Source organism: Lagenorhynchus albirostris, chromosome 17 (assembly GCF_949774975.1).
Source record: "Lagenorhynchus albirostris chromosome 17, mLagAlb1.1, whole genome shotgun sequence".
Classification (NCBI taxonomy): Eukaryota; Metazoa; Chordata; class Mammalia; order Artiodactyla; family Delphinidae; genus Lagenorhynchus; species Lagenorhynchus albirostris.
In genome coordinates, this window is record NC_083111.1 from 12,185,582 (window position 1) to 12,205,659 (window position 20,078).

Genomic DNA, 20,078 nt, shown 5'->3' on the forward strand with positions numbered 1-20,078 from the left:
GCTTATGCTTTTACGTAAGTAAAACAAATGACCATGATACAAGGAATGAGGAAGAGGAAGTAAGATTATTTTGTTATTATAAGGTATTCACACTAAGGTACTTCACTATACTATGAAACAGTGTCGTTTGAAAGTGGGCCTTCACTAGTTGTAAATGTATATTTACAGTCTAGGACAATCAGTTTGAAAAAGGAGAAAAAAAATAACTGACAGCTGAGAAAGGAGAGAAAATGGAATGAATTAAAATCACAAAAGGCAGAAAAAGAAGAGGACAAAAATAAGAATGAGTAAAAAGGCAACAAATGGAAAGCAGTAACAAATATGGTAGATATTAATACAACTATATCAATAATCAATAATAATATCTGAACATCAGTGGTCTAAATGCACCAATTAAAAGACAGATTTTTCAGAGTGGATCAAAAAACAAGCCCCAACGACATGTTGTTGTCTATAAGAAATCCACTTTAAATATAAAGACATACAGATTAAAAGTAAATGGATGGAGAAAATAATATAGCATGCTTATATTAATCAAAAGAAAGGAGGAGTAACTATATTGATTTCAGACAGAGTAGACTTCAGTGAAAGGAAGGTTATCAGGAATGAAGAAGGACATTAGGGACTTCCTTGGTGGTCCAGTGGTTAAGACTCTGCACTCCCAATGCAGGAGGCCCAGGTTCGATCCCTGGTCAGGGAACTAGATCCCTCATGCCACAGCAAAGATCCCGCATGCCACGACGAAGATCCCACATGTTGCAACTAAGACCTGGCACAGATAGATAGATAAAACAAACATAATTATAAAGGAGTCAATTCTCCAAGACATAACTATCTTTAATATGTATGCGCCTAACAACAGGGTATATAAAGCTACGTTAGGCATGCTTCAACACCCGTCTCTCAGAAATGGACAGATCCAGCAGGCAGAAAATCAGCGAGGACCTAGTTGAACTCAACAACACCGTCAATCAACTGGATAGAAGTGACTTCTGTAGACTGCTTCATCCAAAAACAGCAGATAACACATTCTTCTCAAGTTCACATGGAACACTCACCAAGATAGATCAAATTCTGGGCCATAAAAAACACAGTTTACCAAATTTAAAAGTGTAGAAATCATATAATGTCTGCTCTAAAACCACAATGGAATTAAACTAGAAATCAATAACAAAAAATAACTGGAAAGTCCCAGTTATATACATGAAGATTAAACAACATACTTAAAAATAATACATGGATCAAAGAAGAAATATCAAGAGAAATTTTAAAATGCTTTGAACTAAATGAATGAAAACAAAATATCAAAATTTGTGGATACAAAGAAAGTAGTGCTTAGAGGGAGATTTATAGCATTGAATGCATATATTAGAAAGGAAGAAAGATCTAAAATCAGTAAGTTTCTACCTTAGGAAACTAGAAAAAGAAGGGAAGGCAGAGGGAACTCTGTAACTTTTACTCAGTTTTGCTGTGAACCTAAAAACTGCTCTAAAAAAATTAAAAGCATGAGAGCAGGTCCTGTGTAGCTGCTGAAAAAGAAAAATGGGAGAGGGGATGAGAATGGAAAGGGAAAGGACTTTGATTTGCATAAAGCAGTCCTCTTCCACACCACCACCCCCAAGTTAAAAAATTAAAATGAACCTATCACTTATGAAGTATTCATCTTTATGAATCTGCCTAACAAATGCCCTATATGAGTGTACCTAAAAATAACTGTTGCTTCTTGCATAAGTTACTAGTTTTACACATGGGATATCTACTTTAAAATTTAAAATTTTAACCTATTGGGGGGGCTTCTAATTCTCAACCTGCCACTGAAAATTTGTGATGTTCAGTGATATTCTGTAATAATAAAATGCTGAGTATTTACAGCAGTGTATCAATAAGTTTTGGTTAATCAGTTAACCATAACAATTCATTTCCATGCCAAAGTAATAATGGAGTTTTAAATCAACCAAGTCCAGTAGAATCTTCTAATAGGTTTTTATGTTTTTAGTAATACTTTAAAATATGTTAGACATAAGAAAAGCACTTAAATTTTTTTTTGCACTTAAATTTTTAAGTATTCAGTCCACTACTGCACATTGCAAACTCTCTGAAAATGATAGTGATATCTAGAATCAAAATTTCAGTGCTTCTTATTTGACTGGTAGGGGAGAAAAGAGAAGACTCCTCAGGGTTTCCAAGGAGGACTGGAGCGGCTGCTTTCCTTATTAAAAACAGATTGGCGGGACTTCCCTTGTGGAGCAGTGGTTAAGAACCCGCCTGCCAATGCAGGGGACACGGGTTCCCCTGCAAAACTTTAAACTATATATGAATGCCTTTTTGAAGAATTGATTCTACCATAAAACACAAGATCCATCAGCAGACCATAGCCTAGTTCTTCTCATCTAAAATATCAATAGTGTTCATGACCACAGAATTGTAGTACGAGACAGTTTTAACAGCCCTTTGCTGTTGCAAATTGATTTCTAGTTCAGCAAAATATTTTCCTCACCTCGTCACTCATATAGATTATATTCCCCCCAGAGAAACAAATTCTGTGGTGTTCTGTCAACCCTGTTAAATACTGAAGGGGTGGCTTCAATTACTTTTCCATGGCATGTGGTCCAACCTTCCACCTCCTGATGCCCCACCCCCATGCATAACCGCACCAAGAAATACTAACGGGGGAGGACTCAGCACAAGTTTTGGTTTTTTGCTAACAGCTTTATTGATATTTAATTCACATACCTTAGAATTAACCCATTTGAAGTGTCAAATCCACTGGCTTTTGGTTTCTTCAGAGTTGAGCAACTATCACCACAATCAATTTTGAACGTTTTCATCACCTTGAAAAGAAACCGTGTGTGGGTGGATAAACAAAATGTGGTATATACATAAAATGGAATATTATTCGGCCTTTAAGAGGAAGTACTGACGTGTTATGACATGGATGAACCTTGAAACATTTTGTCAAGTGAAATAAGTCAGTCACAAAGGACAGGTACTGTATGATGCCACTTCCATGAGGTACCTAGAGTAGTCAAATTCACAGAGACAGACCATAGCATGCTGGTTGTCAGGGGCAGGTGGGAGAGTGGGGAGCCTGGAAATGGGGAGTTATTGTTTAACGGGGGCCAAGTTTCCATTTGGGAAGATGAAAAAGTTCTGGAGGTGGATCGTGGTGAGGTTTCACAATGTGGATGTACTTAACATCGCTGAACTGTACACTTAAAAATGGTTAAAGTGGGGCTTCCCTGGTGGCGCAGTGGTTGGGAGTCCGCCTGCCGATGCGGGGGACGCGGGTTCGTTCCCCGGTCCGGGAGGATCCCGCCTGCGTCGGAGCAGCTGCGCCCGTGGGCCATGGCCGCTGGGCCTGCGCGTCCAGAGCCTGTGCTCCGCAACGGGAGGGGCCGCGGCGGTGAGAGGCCCGCGTACCACACACAAAAAAAATGGTTAAAGTGATGTTGTTTTTTTTTTAATTAATTTTTCTTGTATTTATCTATTCGTTTTATTTATTTTATTTTTGGCTGCTTTGTGTCTTCATTGCTATGTGCAGGCTTTCTCTAGTTGGGTCGAGCAGGGGCTACTCTTTTTTTTTTTTTTTTTTTGCGGTATGTGGGCCTCTCACTGTTGTGGCCTCTCCCGTTGCGGAGCACAGGCTCCGGACGCGCAGGCTCCGGACGCGCAGGCTCAGCTGCCATGGCTCACGGGCCCAGCCGCTCCGCGGCATGTGGGATCTTCCCGGACCGGGGCACGAGCCCGTGTCCCCTGCATTGGCAGGCGAACTCTCAACCACTGCGCCACTAGAGAAGCCCCCATGGGGGCTACTCTTCGTTGCGGTGCGTGGGCCTCTCATTGCGGTGGCTTCTCTTGTTGCAGAGCACGGGCTCTAGGCACGCAGGCTCAGTAGTTGTGGCTTGCAGGCTCTAGCGAGCGTACTCAGTAGTTGTGGCGCTCGGGCCTAACTGCTTCACGGCATGTGGGATCTAACCGGACCAGGGGTCGAACCCGTGTCCCCTGCATTGACAGGATTCTTTTTTTTTTTTTTTTTTTTTTTGTGGTACGTGGGCCTCTCACTGTTGTGACCTCTTCCGTTGCGGAGCACAGGGTCCGGACGCGCAGGCTCAGCGGCCATGGCTCACGGGCCCAGCCGCTCCGTGGCATATGGGATCTTCGCGGACCGGGACACGAACCCGTGTCCCCTGCATCGGCAGGCGGACTCTCAACCACTGCGCCACCAGGGAAGCCCGACAGGCGGATTCTTAACCTAAACTGGTAAGTTTTATGTATATTAAAGAAAAAATTTTTTTAATTAAAAAAAAAACAACATACCCAATAGCAGTCACTCTCCACCCCTTAAGCCCCAGGCAACCACTGATTTATTTTCGCTCTCTCAGATTTGTCTATTTGGGACATTGCACATAAGCAGAATCATACAATATTTGGCCTTTCCTATCTAGCTAAATCTTTTGCTTTACATAGTATTTCCAAGGGTCATCCATGTTGTAGCACATTATTAGGACCTCATTCCTTTTTATGGCCAAATAACATTACGTTGTATGGATATACCACATTTTATTTACCTATTTATCAGTTGTTTCCACTTTTTGGCTATTATAATACTATAAACATCAATACTCTAAAAATTCACATATAAGTACTTGTGTCAACATATGTTCTATATTCCCTCTCATATTATCTATGTATAATATGTAATATGTGACATGTAATTGTTGGGTCATATAAAGAACTCTGTGGTTCTTTATCAGGGAAAGTTTTCCAAACTGTCTCCACCGTTTTGCATTCCCACCAGGAGAGTTTTTAGTAAGTTTTTTTTAAACAAACAGGGACACCCTTGGCCTGCGATAACAACGAAAACCGAGGGTCTCTATCTTTCTTTCTATCCTTTGCCTGCAGGGAGGAAGCACGAGCGACTCTATTAATAAAGAGGGTGGAGGGCATGTCAGGGTAGTTGCCTTGGTGACCGGAAGGGGCGGTCCCGGAAGGCTCCACGCAGCCAACGGCCGGGAGGTGCGCGCATGCGCGCGTGGGCCTGCTGGTTCCCGGGCTCGGGCTCGAGGTGGCGCGCGACGGGCGAAGCTCGGTGGGTGCGAGAGTCGGGGGGCGGGGGGGGGTGGTCAGACACTGATGGGTTGGGGTCCGCAGTGCTGGAGGTTGCTTCTGAGGGTGGGACGGGCCCTGGAGCCCAGGGTGTGAGGCCGGATTCGCTTTCCATCCACTTTGGTTGTGAGGTGGTTTCCTGCTGCCGCGGCCCTCAGAGAAGACACGCCCCCGCGTCTGTTTCAAGGGAACCAACACTTGGGTTCTTTAGGCTGTGGGAAGACCTGCAGAATTTTATCCCGGTTCGCTTATTGGGTGCTTTTCCAAAGGCGTCCATGTCTTTTCCTCCACTTTCCCATACCTTGGAAATGCATCCCCTCCCAGGACGACGCCCGCTTTACCCAGGTGATGCCCAGAGCAGCGTTCTCTCTAGCCTTTTTTAAGTTCCTGAACGCTAGGCCCTGGTTTATGTCGCCCCAGTGCTTCTATTTGGATGTCCCAGGAGCCCGTCAGAGTCAGCATATTTCAAAGGAGCTTTACCTTATTATTTCCCTCGTCTTCTCCTGGCTTCCGTATTTCCATTAGAGCGGCATCATCCACCCACCCTCACAGACCGGGTACCATGTCCAGGGTGAAATCTTTAAAAAAAAAAATGTCCGGAATCCAGCTCCTCCATTCCATTTCACCCCTAATGCCCTAGATTGGGCCATCCATCTCCCAGGCCTATTTTCAATACTTAGAAACTGATTATTGACACTTCTTCCTCTATTCCAACCCACTTTCCGCACTGGCGGCAAGTACTGATTTACAAAATAAAAATCTGACCATATTACTCACCTGTTAAAAACTTTGATGGTTTCCCTTTGTCTGTATAATCATCGTGGACTTCAAAATTTTTCAATCTGGTTGAGCTCCACCCAGCCATTTCCTTTTTAGCAGCCTCCCTTCATTCGGCCCCGGAAACCTTATGTTCTCATGAAGCACAGATGGAACGTTCTGAACACAGCACACACTTTAAGATGGTTGAACTTAGGGCCACAGAGAAATAAACTCCGAAGTTTCTCTCCCCGCTCCCTCCCCCCGTGCGTCCCTCCACCCCTCCCCACCCCCCGCCATATAATAGGGAGAAGGACAGTCTCGATTACTTTTCTTTGGAAAGTGACCTGAACTCCAAGGAGCAGGGGTATGGATTCAACAGTGTGGGTCTGAAAATTAGGGGAAGGGGGATTACCTCTCTCCTTGGAAAACTCTCTTCCTCTCTTCACCTCTCCTTCAATTAGTGACATCTTACCTATCAAATGTCACCTTTAAAGTAGAATTTATCACTTCATGTCTATGTCCCCACTGTATTAAATCAAAATGTCCTAAAACAATAGAAAATATTATGACCCCTACACGAGGATGACCCCAAATTTTGTGAGCTGTTTCGTGTATGTTGTTCCTTCTGTGCTCTCTAGTACATTAATATTTCTTTAATAGCACGTAAGTTGTACAGAATTATAATTTTTTACATATCTATTTTCCCTCACTGTACTCTCTGAACAGTAGGGACTATATTTTACTGATCTTTGTATCCCCAGTGCCTAGGACAGTCTGATACCCAATAAATAGTAAATGCCCAATAAATACTTGATAATGAATACATGTGATAGTCATTATTTCTGACTCCTCTAAATTGGCAGCCATTGAAAGCAGGATTCAATTTTATTCATTTTATCCCTAGACCCTAATACAATGTTTGGCATATATTGTTTCCAATTGGTGTTTGCTGTCTTTAAATGAATTTTATGTATTCCACTCTCATTACTATGGTTTAGTGTTTTATGTTGGTCACTGATAGAAAATTTAAAGCCAGAAGAGGCCTTATCATCTAATACAACCCCTTAATTTCCTACAGATGAACCAAGAGAGGTTGGGTGATTTACCCATAGCAACTAGCAAATGCTGGATCTAGATCCAGGTTTTCAGACTTCTTAGGCTAGCTATACTTTGTTACTTATATTGAATTTGTGAAACAGATTTTACCACTTTCATTTTTTTAAACAACGCCTGCAAGGGGACCTCATTATCCAATATTAGTTTCAACAAGCATTTTTGGTATACCTACTCTGTAGAGAGACATTTGAGGCTCCTGTTCTTAAATTTGAAATCTTATGGAGAGGCTCATAACCTAGTGTTGATAAAAATATCATTTGGCAAGAGAAACCAGTTTTGTTTCTCTTTGAGTAGGAAATTTTTGTGTGTGCACCGCACGGCTTACCAGATCTCAGTTCCCGGACCAGGGATTGAACCCAGGCCATGGCAGTGAAAGCCCGGAATCGTAACCACTAGGACACCAGGGAACTCACAGGAATTTTTTAAGTTGGAAATTTTACCTCATTTTATTTCACCCTCAATTTTACATTTAATAGTTTAAACAGTTTTATTATAGATCCTTAAATGTAACTTTTATTTTATTTCTAGGTGTTCCTGTCTTTTCTATGAATTTCACTCTCTGTAGTCTTCACCAGCAGCTGTGATTTAATCATTCAGTAAAAGAGAAGAATCATTAACTAGGAGAAAATGTCAAATCTAAAAATGAAAGAGGCAGCCCTTATCTATCTTGACAGAAGTGGAGGCCTCCAAAAGTTCATAGACAGTTGCAAATCCTACAGTGGTATGTTCAGCAAAGTTGACTTTATTTTAGAAACTTTAAAGTCCTACGTATAACTGTCCTCATTTTTATACTTGTGTATTTTTACAGATTCAAAACAAAGTTATGCTGTCTATCGATTCAGTATTTTAATAAATCCCTCTGATATTATTGAGTTGGATGCTGAACTTGGAAATCATATTTTACACCAGCCTTTAAAAGCTGCTCAAGTTTTTCAATCAGTAAGTTAAAGAAAGATAATTTTATGCCACATGGAATTTTTGCTAACTTCTTTGATTTTTTGTTTGAAATCACAGGTCTGTTTTATTGCTGTTAAGACTCTCTCATTAATTGAACAATTACAGACTGAAGCTCAAGTAAGTTTTAGTTAAATTTAACAAAGAAAACTAAGGCACAATACTTTCATGATACCTTGTAAATAAATATTTTTATATTCATATATATTTTTTGTTTAAACATATTTTCAAAGTTTAATAAATTATCTTACATATGCATCTTTACTTCCTGTTTTATCACTTATAACATTAAACATTTTTATAATAAAACATTTCAAACATACCCCCAAATAATGAGAATAATACAGTGAACCTCCATATATCTATCACGCAGATTTAATCGTTTGCAATATTTTGCCATACTGGCATCATCACTTTTTTTCTGAAATGTTTTAAAGCAAATCTTTAAAATACATTCTGTATTTCACCCCTACATACTTCGGTATGTATCAACCTCTAAAAATTGTGGACATTTTTGTTATATAACCACAATGCCATTATTACCATTTACAAAAAAAATAATAATTCCTTGGTATCATCTAATATCCAGTCCATATTGAAATTTACCCAGTCGGGGTCTCAAGGCTGTCTCACAATTGATGTGTTCAAGTCAGAACTAAAACAAGGTACACACATTATAACTGGTTCTTACATCTCCCTAAGTCTCTTTTAATCTAGAGCCATTTCCTCCCCCTCCTTTTTTACGCCATTGAATTTTTGAAGAAGCTAGTTAATTGTCCTGTAAAATGTCTCATCTGGACTTGTCTGATTATGTTCTTGTAGTATTTAACTTATACCCCTAGACACCAAATTTCTGGAAAAAAAATTGGCTCTAAAGACTTGCTTAGATTCAAATTCAACTCATTTTGATGAGAATATATCATAGTGTCATGTGTTTCATACTGCCCTACATTAGGAGAACTGTCCTATTTGTTATCCCACTTTTAGCAATGCCACAATTGAGCAGTGGGTGCAGATGATGTCAGTCTGATTCCTCCAATATACAGTCTCCCATCAACTGTCACCTAATGGTTTTCGCAGCTATTGATAGTCACTGCCTAGATTCCATTATTTCATTAGGAGTTTCAAAATTGTGATTTTCCTAATTTTAGCAAACTTTCTATATTTACTGGCTGAAACTATCCTGTAAGAGAGGTTTTTCCTCTCATCAACTATTTGGTTACCCTGCAATACAATTTGTACAGGAAAAGTAGAAGGAATGTTTGATTCTTTCCAATCTATAAATTTTCATAGTGATGAGTTGAAATATAACAGCCTCCAATGATGACCAATATTTTTTGTTTGTTTTTCCTTTTTTAAATTATGAGGAATTACATGAATTTTTAAATATATCTGATAGGTTTCAATGAATCTTTGTCATTCTTTTTGATGCCTATATTATCTAACTTTGGTCATTGGGAGCTCCTTAAAGTTTCTTCTTATGTCCTTTTGACACATTTCATTAGTTTTTAAGCCCCCCTGGTTTCTATCACAAGGAGATGTACAAGGAGGTCCATCTGGTGTATTTTCTGCCCCATGGAATCAGCCATTTCCCCTAAGGAGCTCTGGTTCCTTTTCATGAGAAATTATATTTAGAGATCTGGGCACTAGAAGTGTTTGTTGCTATTGAGTTGTCATTGTTTTATAAATAACTCTTTTCAGTGAATATAGCGAGAAATGTGTATTTTTAAAGAAAAATGAGTTCATAATGATATTTTCAATTAAAATATCAGATTATAAGGATTTTGCATCTTTAATTTTATATCTAAATCACTTTTCTCTTAATGCTCAAAAGATTGTTTCCTAATACTACTAACAAATTATCTGTTTGATTTAACCTACAAATATACTTACTATATTGTAATGTAAGTCCAATTGGATCTGCAATTTTTATTAATACTATTTTTGTGTTCTTATTAGATTAATATACTGCTGAAGTTAACACATTTACCTCCTCTGCCAAGTTATAGTCTTGATCTTTGTGAGTTTCCGCTTGATTATACATCTCAAAGATTTTATATGATGCAAGGAATTGTGATTGCAATGACAACTGTAACCAAGTATACACAAGGTGCAAGATTTCTATGTTCAGATGAAGCATGCCCTCTTTCAAAAGGTAAATATTAAAATGTAAAATCAAAGCAATTTATTGTTTAATCTTAAATCATGTTTACAATTAGTTAAAAAACATTCACAGCATAGAAAGAATGGAGTAAAATTAGGTGTCTCCTAATGTTTACAAGTCTGCTTTGCATAATCTTGAAATTCGTTCTTTCTTCCACACCTCTCCCCTATAATTTAACAGATGCTCTTGTGTTGCTGAAGTACTTGTTTTTCTCACACGCTGTTTCATGACTGTTCATGCTGTTCCCTCTCCATGTAATGTCCTCTCTCAACCCTTTGGCTTAACTTCCAGGACACCTTTTCCATTCATCCCCACCTCTTATTGGGTTGGATGCCTCTCCTCTCTTCTCTCTGAACACTTTGTATATGAATACTGCATATTGAAATTATCTGTTTCTTATTGCCACCTATTGAAATTGTGTGCTTAAGTATCCATATCACCAGTGCCTGGCAAGAAATAGCCATGCAATAAATGTTAATTGAACTGCTATGAACCCACATGCAAAACTGATTTAATTGTATGTTGAATTAGATTCATTTTAAAGGATTGAAAATGGAAAGCTAAATCTGAAGGCAAATTTAGCTTAACTGTTTTCTTTCAGGATTTCAGTATATAAGAGTGCATGTACCTGGTGCTACAGAGTCTGCAACAATAAGAAATGACTTTTTGTGTAATCTATGTTCATCTTCACTTCAAGAAGACAGAAAATTTAGAGTACTTGGTGGTAAAAAATGCATTTACGTTTTACAATTACAATTTTTAAAATAATGTCTGATATTTTAATGTGGAAATTAAATTGAATATATATTCTAATAACTGATTCTTTTTTACTCTTTGCCTTAAGATAAACAGATAGTTGAAATAATTACCACAAAGGCACTTCGTGCTTTTCAAGGATATTCTAACAACCAGCCATTTAGGTTTCAATCTCTCACAGTCTTCCTCAGAGGTAAGTTCTATTTGCACTAAAATATATAAACTATATAATTGACTTGTTTATGCTTATATATTATAAATGGTACTTCAAAGCTTGAAAATAATAGGTCTTCTCTTTCTTGAGTATTTTAAAGACTCATATTTAGCTAATGTAGCAATTATTCATTCAGTCATACAACATTCACTTAAGATATTAGCACCTGCTATGTCTCAAGCACTATGCTAAGTCTCAGGGTCACAATTATTTACAGTAATAATCTCCCATTATTGTATGTGTATGTCTTATATAAATATTGGAGTTATTGTTTTAAACTATAAGCTTCAGGAGGGTAGGGACTTAGGTTTTTTACTGCACATAGTAAAAACTCAATAAATGTTTGTTAAATCAATGAATGAGCATTGACATATGATTAACTGTTGAGAACTGCATGGGTAAAGACCTGTGAGTAGACAGATTCTGCCATAAAGGAGGAAATCATTATCAGTATCAATCACCCATGGAAGAGTGAGTCATAGTTGAGAAGCCAGAACTGTGAAAATGAGGATGGGGTTCAGTCTCTTTTCTTGGGCTAAAATTGGAAGAATTAAACTTTTCGTAAAGAGAGATCTTGAATGTCAACCATGTGTAGGAAACTCAAGGGTTAGAAAGCAGAGACTCAAACAAGAAGTCTTTTTACCATGGCCTGGCAAGGACAAGGCAGGCGTGTAAGCCCAGATGATAATAGGTAATTTTTAATATCAATTACTATGTGCCAGGCACTTTTACATATATTAACTCATTTAGTCACAGCAACTCTTTCAAGTAGGTTCTATTGTTATCTCCATTTTACAGTGTAGAAATGGACACACAGAGAAGTTAAGTAACTTTTCCAAGGTTACACAGCTAGTACATGGCACAGCCATGATTCAAACTCAGGCATTCTAGCTTCAAAGTCTATGATTTTAACTACTTAATTCTATTATATACAAACCATACATTACAATATAGAAATTTAAGTGACTATCCAACTTATATTTTAGTAGAAAACCCTTTCTTCTAATAAACTCTTAATAGGACCCAAATACATTTTTAAAAGTTAAATTAATAAAAGCAGGCCTTTGGGGGTTCTCAGCAGAGATACCCAGACTTCCCAGCCTCCTAGCCTTCTTCTTGACCCTTTCTTGACTTCAGGACACATCCACGATTCCAAGGAACAGTTGAAAAATGATTTGCTTTAATTTTCTCCTTGTAATTCATACTGTATCCTTCATGGGTTTTTTGGGGGGTGGGACAGGGGGAATGTTTGTTTATTTGGTTTGGGGTTTTTATTTTCTCAAATCTTGGGGCTGATTCTTCCCATCTAGTTCTACAGGGTATATCAATATGCTCTCCGGCTCTAAAAGAGACAGAGAGACACAGAGAGAGAAACAGAGAGGAGGAAAGAAATGGAGATCAGTGTTTGATCACAGAGGGAAGTTAATCCTTGCTCCTCCTTGTAAGCCTTTCTTTCATAGTTTTACAACCATCCAAATTCTAACTGTATAATGGAGGCTCAAGATTTTTAGCGTATGTTTTTTAGAATAAATTTTGAACTTGTGCAAAAGCTTTGCTCAGTCTGTAGAGGTGAGAGAGGAACCTAGTAAATTGTCTTTTGGGTAGACTTTATTTATTTATTTATTTTGATTCAAAAGAGTTTATTTGTATTACAAATGGATACATTTTCATTGACGGTATTTGTTTTTCTTTTTTTTTTAATTAATTTTTTTGGAGCATAGTTGCTTTACAATGTTGTGTTAGTTTCTACTGTACAGCAAAATGAATCAGCTATACATATACATGTATCCCCTCTTTTTTGGATTTCCTTCCCACTTAGGTCACCACAGTGCATTAAGTAGAGTTCCCTGTGCTGGGTAGACTTTAGACATGGGCAGACCCAGATGGGAATTTCAGTTCTGCTACTTAACTACTTAGCCTGGTGCAAATCACTCTCAGTTTCTTCATATATAAAGTGGGGATAACAATATCTGTCTTATAGTTTACAATTAGATAATGTGTATAAAAGTGACTTGCCTATATTACAGACTGTGAATAATACTTTTTAAAATGATTTTCTTCCCAAATAAAATTATTACTTATAAGGTCATTTTTATTAACATCTCTTGTCATTTAATGGAAAGATGTTTAATTTTAAACACAATGATCTTATTTTGCCTTTTGACTATTATAGGACACTATCTAGTTGCTATGTCACATGCTTCTTGAAGTTAATTCATCACCTATAAGTATCAAAATTTATCAGCAACAAAATTTTCTCAATTTATATTAATAATGCCACTCAATATGCGTAGTATACTAAACAAAAGTAACTACTTAGCAACTAACTGAACTACTAAATTGTTGCTGGTTTTATTTGTTTTTAATTTTTAATTTTATATTGGAGTATAGTTGATTAACAATGTTGTGATAGTTGCAGGTGTACAGCAAAGTGATTCTGCTATACATACACATGTATCTATTCTTTTTCAAATTCTTTTCCCATTTAGGTTGTTACATAGTATTAAGCAGAGTTCCCTGTGTTATACAGTAGGTCCTTGTTGGTTATCCATTTTAAATACAGCAGTGTGTACATGTCAATCCCACACTCCCTAACTATCCCTTCTCCCCCCACGTCCCCCCTGGTAGCCATAAGTTCGTTCTCTAAGTCTGTGAGTCTGTTTCTGTTTTGTAAATAAATTCATTAGTATCATTTCTTTTTAGATTCCACATATAAGCAATATCATATGATAGTTCCCTTTCTCTGTCAGACTTACTTCATTCAGTATGACAATCTCCATGTCCATCCATGTTGCTGCAAATGGCATTATTTCACTCTTTTTAATGGCTGAGTAATATTCCATTGTATATATGTACCACATCTTCTTTATCCATTCCTCTGTCGATGGACATTTAGGTTGCTTCCGTGTCTTGGCTATTGTAAACAGTGCTGCAATGAACATTGGAGTGCATGCATCCTTTCGGACCATGTTTCTCTCCAGATATATGCCCAGGAGTGGGATTGCAGGATCATATGGTAGTCCTATTATTAGTTTTTTAGGGAACCTCCATACTGTTCTCCATTGTGGTTGTATCAATTTACATTCCCACCAGCAGTGTAGGAGGGGTCCATTCTCTCCACACCCTCTCCAGCATTTGTTGTTTGTGGATTTTTTTGATGATAGGCATTCAGACTGGTATGAGGTGGTATCTCATTGTAGTTTTGATTTGCATTTCTCTAATAATTAGCAATGTTGAACATCTTTTCATGTGCTTCTTGGCCATCTGTATGTCTTCTTTGAAGAAATGTCTATTTAGGTCTTCTGCACATTTTTTGATTGGGTTGTTTGTTTTGATGATATTAAGCTGCATGAGCTGTTTGTAAATTTTGGAGGCTAATCCCTTGTCAGTCACATCATTTGCAAATATTTTCTCCCATTCTGTGGGTTGTCTTTTCATTTTGTTTATGGTTTCTTTTGCTGTGCAAAAGCTTTTGAGTTTAATTAGGTCCCATTTGTTTATTTTTGTTTTTATTTCCATTACTCTGGGAGATGGATCGAAAAAGATATTGCTGTGATTTATGCCAGAGAGTGTTCTGCCTATGTTCTCCTTTAAGAGTTTTATAGTGTCCAGTCTCACATTTAGGTCTTTAATCCGTTCTGAGTTTATTTTTGTGTATGGTGTTAAAGAATGTTCTAGGGCTTCCCTGGTGGCGCAGTGGTTGAGAGTCCGCCTGCCGATGCAGGGGACACGGGTTCATGCCACGGTCCGGGAAGATCCCACATGCCGCGGAGCGGCTGTGCCCGTGAGCCATGGCCGCTGAGCCTGCGCATCCGGAGCCTGTTGCTCCACAATGGGAGAGGCCACAACAGTGACAGGCCTGCGTAACGCAAAAAAAAAAAAAAAAAAAAAAAGAATGTTCTAATTTCATTTATGTATATGTAGCTGTCCAGTTTTTCTAGCATCATTTACTGAAAAGACTGTCTTTCCTCCATTGTATAGTCTTATCTCCTTGGTCATATATTAAGTGACCATAGGTGCATGGGTTTATTTCTGGGCTTTCTATCCTGTTCCATTGATCTATATTTCTATTTTTGTGCCAGTACCATACTGTTTTGATGACTAGAGCTTTGTAGTATAGTCTGAAGTCAGGAAGCCTGATTCCCCCAGCTCTGTTTTTCTTTCTCAAGATTGCTTTGGCTATTTGGGGTCTTCTGTGTCTCCATACAAATTTTAAGATTTTTTGTTCTAGTTCTGTGAAAAATGCCACTGGTAATTTTATAGAGATTGCATGGAATCTGTAGATTGCCTTGGTTAGTATAGTCACTTTGACAGTATTGATATTAATGCCACTCAATATGCATATTATACTAAACAAAAGTAAATACTTAGCAACTCATTGAACTACTGAATTGTTACTGGTTTTAGATCTTTGAACCATATGATCATGTAAAAGTTTTGTTTAGTAAATAGTTATTTTCTTTTGTGTTTAACAATTTTAGATGAATTAGTGAATGAAATGAATATAGGAAATGAGTATAAGATTATTGGAATTCCAACCTGTGTAAAAACATCACAAACTGCTCTCTGTATAGAGGCAAATAGTATCACTTTTTTCAATCCAAAAGGTAAGAAAAATGTTAGTATCATATATTAACAAATATTTAAATTTAAATCCATTTGTTCAGGAAATAAGTATTGGTTGCCTATGTGCTGGACACTCTTCAAAGCACTAGGGATACAGTTGTGATGAGGACAGTCAGGGTTCCTACTCTTAAATCATATGGTAGACAGTCAATAAATCTGTAAACTAATTAATAAGACAATTTTAGATAATAAATGCTGCAAAGGAAATAAAGCAAGATAATGTGAAACCTTGCCCACAGGAAGGACTCCTTTCTTTTGGCTAAACCTTATTTTGATTTTTTTTTTTTTTTTTGGTGGTACGCAGGCCTCTCACTGCTGTGGCCTCTCCCATTGCGGAGCACAGGCTCCAGACGCGCAGGCTCAGCGGCCATGGCTCACAGCCCCAGCCGCTCCACGGCATGTGGGATCTTCCCAGACCAGGGCACGAACCTGTGTCCCCTGCATCGACAGATGGACTCTCAACCAGTACGCCACCAGGGAAGCCCCTAGATTTTTTTTTTTTTTTTAATAATTACCAACAAGGAAAATGTTTTAAGATGCCAAGAGTTAGAGATTAGTTAGAAGGTTTTTCTATCCAGCCCTTTGTTTTCTAACTAAGTAACTGTTGTGGTCTGAGAAAAAGAGCCGAATAAAATGGCATCCTTTTCCTCAGCTGAGTTTTGAACCAATTGAGAAATAAGACAAAAGAGAAAGGCAGTTGGTCCCCAAAATATCACCCTTATTACTGATAATTTCCTTGCAACCTAATTAAGAATTAAGTAAACAAAAGCGGAGAGCAGACCTACTCTTAACTTGGCACACAAATATCTAAATATAGGACAGGCTATTTAAATCTTAAATAATGAAGTTAGATTTTTTTTTCTATTCCCTAGATAACCATCTGCAATAACAGAGGCCCAAGTTGAATTTAAATGCAATGGATTCTAGATATCTCTGCTTATTTTGAAGAGAAAGCTTTATTTATTTATTTATTTTTTGGCTGCGATGTGTGGTTTGTGGGAATCTTAGTTCCCCGACCAGGGATCGGGCCCATGCCCCCTGCATTGGAAGCACAGAGTCCTAACCACTGGACAACCAGGGAATTCCTGAGAAAAACTTCTTAAAAGAATAAAAATATTGAAGAAAGAAACTACTAATGAACAATAGGCATTTTAAAGATATTTAAAATATTTTCTGCTGTGAAGTGCTTTAAGATTTACTGATTTGGTGGCAGAACATGATATATATGTAGGTGAAGTGTACTTTCTCCTGCTGAACTCCAGAATTAGGCAGATTTAACCACCCAAATGTGGCAAGAGCTACACTAATGTAGGCCTCCCTTGGTCCATGGGCATCGATGAGTAGAAGAAATCATTGCCCTGTGATGACAGCCTAAGAGGAAGGAGAAAGGGACTGGGTTACATGTGCGCAGCTGTTTCTCCCAAACTGACCAACTGGATTAAAACACTCATCTCTTTCAGGAGTTGGACAGAATAAGGTAGTGGAGAAGGTCTAGAATGTTACAGTATATGTTGAAGTAGTAGAGTATAAATCTCCCCTTTTAACAGCAATAATCAAATATTTCCCATTCTGCTTTTTAGACCTCACTAAAGGTGATAATATTTCAAACATAGATATGTAGAAGCAAACACTGCAGTACAAGAACCCCATGATCTGGCTTTGCTCACATAGGTCTTACTTAAAAGGAAAAAAATGAGAGATTTGCTTGCAACCCTCAGCCAGTCTATGTGGGCACAAAGGTTGACTGCTTCTTCTCACTGCATTCCTTGGGATAGAAATGATAGACCAGAGTGACCTCTCATCATAATTTAATATCATTGTAATAATTTGAATGTGGCATCATTAAAAGAACTGCAATTTGATAATATTTTAGATAAATGGAATTAGATGTCTATAATATCATTTTCTTGTTTTAAAAAACTCTTTTTAACATATATGTAATATTTACTTTCAGTTCCTTCAGGAATTAGCGACAATTTCAGGTGTCTCCTCTCTTTGACTTCCAGCTCGTACTGGAAGTTTACAGCAATACTTGCCAATGTCTTTGCATCACAAATTGTTCCTCCTGGGACTTACAATTTGCTCAAGCTCTGTTTGTTGATGAGTCTAGTACAGACAAGTGACCGTAACAAGGAACTGGAAGATTGCCTGGATCTTTTAATTATAACAAGTGATATTCTACTCGTAGACAGGTAAAATATATGACATTATGAATTGGTCACAGATTTGCATACATCTTTTCCATGAGCATTATTACAAGACAAATATTTGGAATTTATCTGAGCAGTATAAATATTTAAATAAACTTTTATCAATGAAGTTCAAAACTTTTTAAAACATGAATTGAGAAATGGGATATTTGCTTTCAACATTTTGAGAATCTAACCACTCGAAGTTTCAACTTGTTTCCCCACTCAGACCTTTTTAAATAAATGGCTCCTTTGCAGGCTTCCTTGTCCTCCATTCCCTAGATCAGTGTTCTGCTTTTGTACTTTGTTTTCACTTCAAAATAATCTCCCCGCTAGAGCTAACAAGCTGTTTTCTTCTTTTTCTTCAAGATTCCATTCAATAGTATTGATTCATTGTGCCCAAATAAGGCTGTTAAAAGTGGCAAAATTACTGTTTTGGGGGTGTCACTCTAACCTTGGAGTAAGCCTCTACTCAGCATATTGGGGCTCCCCACTAGCAAGTACCCTTTTTAAAAAGTTACTTAAATGTGCAAAAAGCTAGGAATAAGCTTCATATATTAAAATCATGTATGCAAATATAAAGCAAAAACAAATTTATAGAATGAATTTTAAATTAAAAAAATAAAATTCAAATTAGCTCTAACTTAATTGGACAGATGATGTTTTGCTAAAATTAAAATTAAATCACAATGTAAGTATAGTGCTAACTGCTACAGATTGCACCAATTTAATCTTACACTAATGAGCATGAGAATATTTGTTTCCTAACAGCCTCACCAACACTGGGTATTATCAAACTTTAAAATTTTGCCATTTGATGGATGGAAAGTGGTATTTTATTTTAATTTGCATTTCTTTAACTAGAAGTAAGTTTTAGCATCATTTAGAATTTGTTAAACACTTTTTATTATTTTTCTATGAACTCCTTGACCATTGTCCATTTTTTAAATTAAGTTGTTTATTTCTTACTGATTTGTGATAGCTCTTGTAAATTAAAGCCTTTGTCTCTTTTTCTGTTTGTCATTAATCTTTTCCTGTGGTATTTGGGGCTGTATGAGAGATTTGGTGTTTTGTTTTGTTTTTTAGGTAAAATTTACATAAATAAAGTGAAGTAATCAGATCTTAGGTATACAATTCGATGAGTCTTGACAGATGACATACACTCCTATAGCCATCACCTCAATAAGATATGGAACATTTCCATTTTCCTTTACCTTGGAAAGGTCCTTCATTCTCTCTTCCAATTAGTTCCTATTTCCACGGGTGATTTCTGTCACCATAGGTTAATCTTCCTGTTCTTGAACTTCGTATAACTAGGATCATACAGTGCACACTCTTTTGGGTCTAGCTTCTTTCGCTTAACATGTTTTTTGTTTTTTGTTTTGTGATACGCGGGCCTCTCACTGTTGTGGCCTCTCCCGTTGCGGAGCACAGGCTCCGGACGCGCAGGCTCAGCGGCCATGGCTCACGGGCCCAGCCGCTCCGCAGCATGTGGGATCTTCCCGGACCAGGGCACGAACCGGCGTCCCCTGCATCGGCAGGCGGACTCTCAACCACTGTGCCACCAGGGAAGCCCCGCTTAACATGTTTTTGAGATTGGCCCTGTTGTGTGTATCAGAAGTTCATTGTTTTTATTGATGAGTAGTGTTCCATTATATGAATATACCAGAATTTGTTTATCTGTTCTCCTCGTGATAGACATTTGGGTTTTGCATGTTTTGTTTTGTTTTTTTTTTTCATTATTAAAGCAAAGTCCTAGGACAGGGCATGGCACACAGAAGATGATCAATTGCTATTTGATGAATGAATCAATGAATGGATTTGTGGGGGTTTTTTGGCTGCGTTTTGGGTCTTCATTGCTGCGCGTGGGCTCTCTCTAGTTGCAGCGAGCAGGGGCTACTCTTAGTTGCGGTGTGCGGGCTTCTCATTGCAGTGGCCTCTCTTGTTGCAGAGCATGGGCTCCAGTAGTTGTGCCCATGGGCTCAGTAGTTGTGGCTCGCAGGCTCCAGAGTCCAGGCTCAGTAGTTGTGGCGCACGGGCTTAGTTGCTCCAAGGCATGTGGGATCTTCCTGGACCAGGGCTTGAACCCATGTCCCCTGCATTGGAAGGCGGATTCTTAACCACTGCGCCACCAGGGAAGCCCTGGGTTTTGCATGTTTTGACTATATAAGTAAGGCTGCTATAAACATCTCTT

General features: G+C 38.1%; 1 protein-coding gene and 1 non-coding gene across 3 annotated transcripts in view; both read left to right on the plus strand.

The window, feature by feature from the left end:
- The first annotated feature begins 627 nt into the window (after positions 1-627).
- TRNAG-CCC (transfer RNA glycine (anticodon CCC)) lies at positions 628-700 on the plus strand. Its single transcript has one exon. It is a non-coding gene; the product is annotated as a tRNA-Gly (tRNA).
- Positions 701-7,567: 6,867 nt separating this feature from the next.
- The window catches only part of MCMDC2 (minichromosome maintenance domain containing 2), a 37,278-nt gene continuing 24,767 nt past the window's right edge, over positions 7,568-20,078 (plus strand). Inside the window, exons 1-8 of one of the 2 annotated variants that reach the window (XM_060127814.1) lie at positions 7,568-7,702; positions 7,790-7,920; positions 7,996-8,055; positions 9,895-10,090; positions 10,701-10,823; positions 10,944-11,048; positions 15,551-15,676; positions 17,650-17,887. In XM_060127814.1, the coding sequence (XP_059983797.1) occupies positions 7,609-7,702; positions 7,790-7,920; positions 7,996-8,055; positions 9,895-10,090; positions 10,701-10,823; positions 10,944-11,048; positions 15,551-15,676; positions 17,650-17,887 (1,073 nt within the window). In that variant the 5' untranslated portion in view covers positions 7,568-7,608. The remainder of the gene's footprint in view (positions 7,703-7,789; positions 7,921-7,995; positions 8,056-9,894; positions 10,091-10,700; positions 10,824-10,943; positions 11,049-15,550; positions 15,677-17,649; positions 17,888-20,078) is intronic. The other variant, XM_060127813.1, reaches the window with a different exon arrangement.